The 6,620-nt window shown below is 34.2% G+C and overlaps 1 protein-coding gene across 1 annotated transcript; it reads right to left on the bottom strand.

The window, feature by feature from the left end:
* Window positions 1-575: 575 nt before the first annotated feature.
* LOC111288959 (zinc finger protein JAGGED-like) lies at window positions 576-3,820 on the bottom strand. The gene is made up of 5 exons (XM_089758862.1): window positions 3,514-3,820; window positions 3,274-3,365; window positions 2,564-2,695; window positions 2,245-2,323; window positions 576-1,964 (listed from the first exon to the last, which is right to left on the bottom strand). Coding segments are annotated over exons 1-5 (825 nt in total). The 5' UTR covers window positions 3,516-3,820; the 3' UTR covers window positions 576-1,444.
* Window positions 3,821-6,620: the final 2,800 nt, after the last annotated feature.

Here is a 6,620-nt window from a genome sequence, read left to right as displayed (position 1 = left end):
ATAAGAGCTAGCTATTGAGCTGATACCTAGCTGCTTCTACTTTTCTTCTCGAAATATTTAGATTCCTATTGCATTTTAAAGTAAAAGCATATGTAATTAACGTTATTAAACAATATGAATATATGGTCCTCAGTGCATTATTACTTTTTTTTTTTTATTTTCCCCTCTTTTGGCTTTTGTTGTGGATGACCATATAACAAGCCTGATTGTCTAGGGAAGTGAACCAGTGTTCAGTCCATATATTAGATGAATGAATCAAAAAATCAAAGAAAGCCTGATTGATTGATCATATGTCAGATGAATGAATCAAAGAGATCTTTTCACTCAGTAAAATCCTTGATGACTTTAAGAATGTTTTCCCCTTTACCACCAAACTGAAGATAACAAGTGATGTTCAGTCCAAACCTAATTGAAGTCAAGCCAAGGTAGGGAAGTCAACAAGTTATGTTCATTGTTTTTTACCTATACTTATTTCTTGATGTTCATTGCTCATTTTCCTGGAACTTTAACCTCCCATAATCTTTCCTCATTTGATCAAATAATGGCTCTGAATGAAATACTAACTACATTAAAAGCATCATGGACAATTAAATTGAATAAAAGTAAAAGATCAAAGCTGTTATAATGGAGAGGAATTAGGGCTACACTGAGGAGGTCAGTAAAACTGAAAAGGAGGACCAAAAAGAGAAGTATTCATGACTGTATACCAGCTCTGCATTAATATTAATTACACAACATTTAATTAACTAATATCTCAAGGTAAGAGGAAAAAGAAAAACGGAAAAAATAAAATTCAGTGCTCATCCTATTTCTTGTCAGAAAACTCTCAGCAAAAACTGTTCAACGGAGTTTCAGCCACTTCTTTCTGGGCCATTGCCCATATTGTGGAAGCATTGTGTAACCATAAATGTCCCAAAAATCAAGAAGATCCCTATTTTGGTTCGGGAGAGAGAAAGAAAGAGGACCACCGACCCCCTTTTCCCAGCTTCAGTCAAAGTTGGATGAAGGCAACAATGGAAGCACACTAAAGTCTAAAGCGTAGCAAGAGATAATAAGAAACATAAGAGATAATAAATAATAATAATAATAACACTAATAAACCAATGCAAAAGGGAGGGTTACAAACTTTCAGTTCATATCTAACTTCTTGTCCCACCTCCCAGCTGTAGTCCCCATTTCTCATAGTTGCTTTGGTACACAACACAACCCCCTCCAAACTACACAGCTCCAAGTCAAACTAGCTGAGATTGTCCATGAGCTCAAAATGCAGCTCAAATCCCTGTACATAAACCAAAAACTTCTCTTTCTCTCCTTCCTTGCGTGACAACATTTGTCAGTGTGTTAAGTCTCTCTCTCTCTCTCTCTGGTTGGCGTATCAAAGCAGATTAATACTTTATAAACATAACCAAAATTTTTAAAGGAGAGGAAAGAGATAAAACAATCTTTAGAACCCGTCCTGAAATCGATTGGTCGTAGAAGGATGCTCCAAACGCTGCTGTATTCCTCCTGCATAGCTCCTCCCCCAATTCAATCCATCTTCCTGATTGCACAGTGATACGTCTCTACCACCAGCACCTCCTCCCCCTACCCCTTCTCCGGATCCACCCAAGTCCGCAACCCGGCTTGAACTAGGCCCGAACCCATGTCCAACTGGCGCTCCAATGCAAGTGTAGTTGGAGTCTGGTGCACCCAGGTTATTTATGTTTTGGTGAGGGTATTGTGATGAACTGCCACTTCCGAGGACATGTCCTACATAGTAGTCGTTCATGTGGTGAGTTGGGCATTGGGAAGGATAGGAGCCAAGGCGTGATGGTGATGGGTGTAAATATGGTTGCGGTGGTAACTGTAATGGTGATGGCAAGAGCGTCGACGGAGAACCAGAGAACAGTCTTGGTGGGTAAACTGACCTGAATGGTAATATTGGATCACCCACGTTGCCTGCTGGATGATAACTTGGATGGCAGCTGCAATGATTGGAATATTTCATGTTTTTCCTTAGCTCAGTACCATAATAAGTAGAGTGATCATGAGGCATCAAGATAACTTGAATAAATTACATCAAATTGCTCTCTTCTTTAGTGCAAAACAAATAAGATCTTGAAATCAAGTGGGTGTGTATTAATATTTTTGCTCAGTCATTTGATTTCTCAGAGAATTAAGTAAAAACAACCCCAAAATGAGGATCCAAATGATGAATGAAAGGGAGGAGAAGAAACCGTTGATGTCAATCTTGAAGAAACATACCCTAGATGCCCTTGGATGACCAAGTTATCGTTATTGAAGACCAGCTGACGAGCCCGGTTCAGTGTCTCTGTCTCCCTTTCTGACCACCCAGCAAAAAGAGAAAATCAAATCAATCAAAAGTAATCATCAAAATGAAAAACCAGACCAAGAAATTCAGTAACGAAGCCAACTCATTTTTCATCAAGATTGACATGGCCACGCTTTATGGGCAAAGCTACAATAACAAACTCTGACGATTCCCTAAGTAGGTACTAAAATAAAGATAGTGACTTGGCTAATCTACCTCAAAACATGTGGGTAAAGAATTGAAATGACTTGCCTTGCCGGTGGCGATTCATGTGTCCCCCGAGAGCTTGAGATTTGCAAAATCTGAGGGAACAAAACCTACATTCATAGACCTTCCCGCACTCATCTTTCCCATCCTTAGCGCCGCTTTTCTTTTTCCTATGGCCTGCTTCAGAGAACGCCAATTAAAGCTACTTCAGTGAGACCAGTCTTGGCACAAAACCCGAACCCTAATTTACCCAAATCGTGTATAAATATTAACAAAAGTGATTAAAACCCTCAATCTCTTGCTCTTCTTTCCACTGCTTCCTTTTTTTTATATATATATGATCATTTTAAAGCTTCAAAAGAACCTGTGCTTTTTTAAGCTTATCAACACAGCTAATCTATTCTATATAGAGCGTTGAAGAGCGTGAAGAAAAGGAAAAAAAACATATTTTTTTTGTTCAAATCATGGAGAACCAAGAGTGTGTTTAATTTTCTTTTCTTTTTTCTTTGTTGTTGTTTATTTCAAAGGTCTTCATTTTTTTTACTATCATTATAGCAGTACTTAATTTTGTAAAAAAAGAAAAAACATATATTATGTTGTGAATCTTGATTAGAGTGGGAGAAGAAAATTTTAACGAGAGTTTAGCTATCATAAATAGATTTAAGGTTCAAATCTCACTACATGCAACTCTAGTTATAACTCTTTCCCTGTCCTTAATCTATGGCTTTTTAAAAAAAAAAGGCATAAAATTATACCGGAGGGGGAACCTTCCTCAAAGACATGTTTACCATCCCTAGTGTAGTCGTGGGGCAAGTTGTTGAGGTCTAAGGGGCTCTTCTTGGGTCTCCTGCAAAAGCCAAATGTTGAACAAAAATCAATTTGGAGAAGGAAATTGAAGGGAGAGAAAAAAAAATGGAGGTTAAAGAGAAAGAGAACATGAGATAGAGGAGAAGTGAAAGAGGGAGAGATGGTTGTGTTGTTCTAGGGAGACCTACATGGTACCGACAGGGAAAGACAGAAAAATATGAGGTAAACAATCTTTCAGATGGGAAGATAACTAAAGATTTAGAAAATTATAAGACTTCAGTTTGCGACTGCAATATGGAGGCTAGTTGAGAGAAGGTGGAGAAAAGGAGCTTTGAAAGTTCTCTATCAGTTTCTCTGCCATCCTCTCTTGATTCATCTCCTCTCTCTCTCTCTCTCAAATTGAAACAACAATAAGGGACAGTGGGTCTCGTGACTTTAAAAAGGGGGGGGTGAGTGTTTGTGTTTGTGTTTGTGTTTATGTTTATGGAGTCTTTAGGCAGGTAGTGTTTGTAGTGATTTGGTTGGTTTGTGAGAAGGACGTTTGCCTTGTTTTTTTGCCTAAGTGAAGAGGGCCTATAGAGGTCTATTGCCCTACAAACTAGTTCACGAAATCATGAAGGGTGTGTTAAATAGTTACAGGGATTGCCAACAGGATTTACCATAAAAAGATTGCAGTCAAACACCTCATGTCCTTAAGTCCTTTGCACAGTAAGGCATTTAAGCAAAAGCTCCAACAATCAAAGATGATTGAAATTTTCAGGACATGGTTCAAGCTAGCCTTAAAATTAAACTGCGATCTACTCATTATTTGAAGAGAAGTGGGCATGCTAAAAGTTTAATGGTTGGTTCCCGTGTAGCTTTAAGGCTTCCTAGGCATCATTGCACCCTGAGCTTTGCCATGGAACATGGAACTGTTGCTATCAAGATCTCATTATCAGGTTTTTTGTAATCTATGTTAAGATCTAGACTGAACCCCACAAAAGTGTTGTTTTATTCTTTGGAACTTCCGTGGTTGCTTGATCAATGTCCTTTTCAATCAATGTAAAAACAAAAGGTTATTGTGCTTTGTTGTCTTTTATCTTTATTTATTTATTATATAATAATTACTTGTAGAAATGGATATCTTATTCTAGATTGTAGCTGGTCTCTTCATGCACCTCTCTCAATATTCTCTGGTGATGAAAATTGTAAAGATCACAGGTCCACTTCAAATTTTGATGGTTTAGAACTTTTATTTTACTCTCCTTCAAAAATTACCTAGTAACCTGTCAAATCTATAAAAAATTCATTATTAAAACTCTAGTAAACACCAAAACTAAGCTTATGAGAATAAGAGGATACCGGCTTAAAACGATTATAATGAAAGAAGCATCTAGCTAGTAAAATCTTATACTACTAGGAATTTGATATCTTAACAAAAACTTTATATAAATATTATGTCGTGTTACAAATGATTGTAATTAAAAAAGTATTTCCAATAATATTTGTTTGCAACAGCTTAATTTAGAATAAAATGTAAGTATCACGTCGCAAGCTCACGTCGCAAGCTACAAATATCTCTTTCTTAAACAATGGAAGTTGCTGCTAAAGCTAATCCTAGTAGTGGTTAGTAGGAAAAAAGATAAGCTAATGTGGGTGCTGCAGAATAATGGCTCTTTCTCTGTTAAAAAATTTGTCGAAGCTCTTAATTTCCAATTCTCAGTCCCGGATTAGAAGGTATGCATGGTTTAGCTCAATATGGAAGTATAATGCTCCCCCTAAAACGCAAAGTTTTTTGTGGCTTGCGATTTTAAATTGTATTGCTACTAACTACTTTCTGAAATCTAGAGGTGTACAATTTGAGGAAAGACAGAGTCTAGGCCATTGGTGTGAGCTGGTGGAGGAAGATTGTCGGCCTTGGAAGAAATGGCAAAGTTTTAACGAAGTGGATAGACTTAAGAGTGAGATTGGAAGGGTTGAGTTTCCTCACACCTTCAGGGAAGTAAACTCCTTTGCTGATTGTAGATACCCATTTTATCAAGGGACTTTTTAAAATTAATTGGGTTTTGAATTTTGATTTAATTATGCTTGGACCTTAATTGAAAAAGTGAATTTTTGACCCAATGATGAAGTCCTAAATTTTATTTGTATTTTAATTTTTTTACTTTAATTTTTTGTTTTATTTTTATCAAGGTAGAAAAAAAAAACAACAAAAAAATAAAAAAGAAAAATGTGGGATTTGAAAATTGGTATGAAATCTTGGATTCACTTTCAAATTCAGTATTGGATTCAATTTTGGATTTTGAAAATTTGGAAATTCTTGAACCTTAATTCATTGAAAAAAAGGAAGATTACAAAAAATTGAATCTTGGAGATTTTTCCCAGATCTAGTAGAATTAAAGTTTTCTGAATTGAATTGGGATTTCGATCCTTTATATTCATAGATTCACTTCAAAATCAAACAGATTTTATTGAAAAGTGAGAAAATTTGGACAAAATTTTAAATCAACAAGAAAGAAACAATCAAGTAAAAACCTACAAAAAGATTTGGTTAAAGTTTTTGGAAGGAAAGCTAAGATTTGTAGTAGGGAGCATCAGTTTTTGAAAGGTAAAAAGTTGTTAAAACCTGTAATCCATTGACATAATATTTGCTTCATTTTTTTGTGATTTTTGCATAACTTTTATAATATTTAATTTCTTACTCTTATTTTTATATTTATTACTTAGTATTTATTTTTGCATAAATTTGCATTACTAATATTATATTTGCTTGATTAATATTATATTTGCATGATAATTTATCTGCCTAATATTTTATTTGCATGATTAATATATTTGCATGAATTTAATTTGCTTTCATGATTTTATTTAATTGCATGATTTATTAATATATTTGCATGATTATTAATATATTTATTTGTATGATTATATTTAATTTGATTGCATGATTATTAATATATTTAATTGCCTGATTATTAATATATTTATTTGTATGATTATATTTTATTACAGGATTATTGATATATTTAATTGCATGATTATTAATATATTTATTTGTGTGATTATATTTGATTGCATGATTATATATATTTGCACGAATATTTTTATGGTATTATATTATTACATGATAATTTTTGTATGATATGATTTTATATTATTGTATGGTATGATTTTATATTATTACACAATTTATTGGATGATATGATTTTATTTATTGCATGATTTATTGCATGATATAATATTATTGCATGGTATGATTTAATATTTATTGTATGATTGTTTGATATTTTGGTAAAATTTTTGTATGACCATGTTT

This window comes from Durio zibethinus, chromosome 4, assembly GCF_047325235.1.
Source record: "Durio zibethinus cultivar Kanyao isolate XHJ-2024 chromosome 4, ASM4732523v1, whole genome shotgun sequence".
Taxonomy (NCBI): Eukaryota; Viridiplantae; Streptophyta; class Magnoliopsida; order Malvales; family Malvaceae; genus Durio; species Durio zibethinus.
Note: the sequence above shows the minus strand (reverse complement) of the source record. Positions and strands in the feature narration are given on the sequence as shown.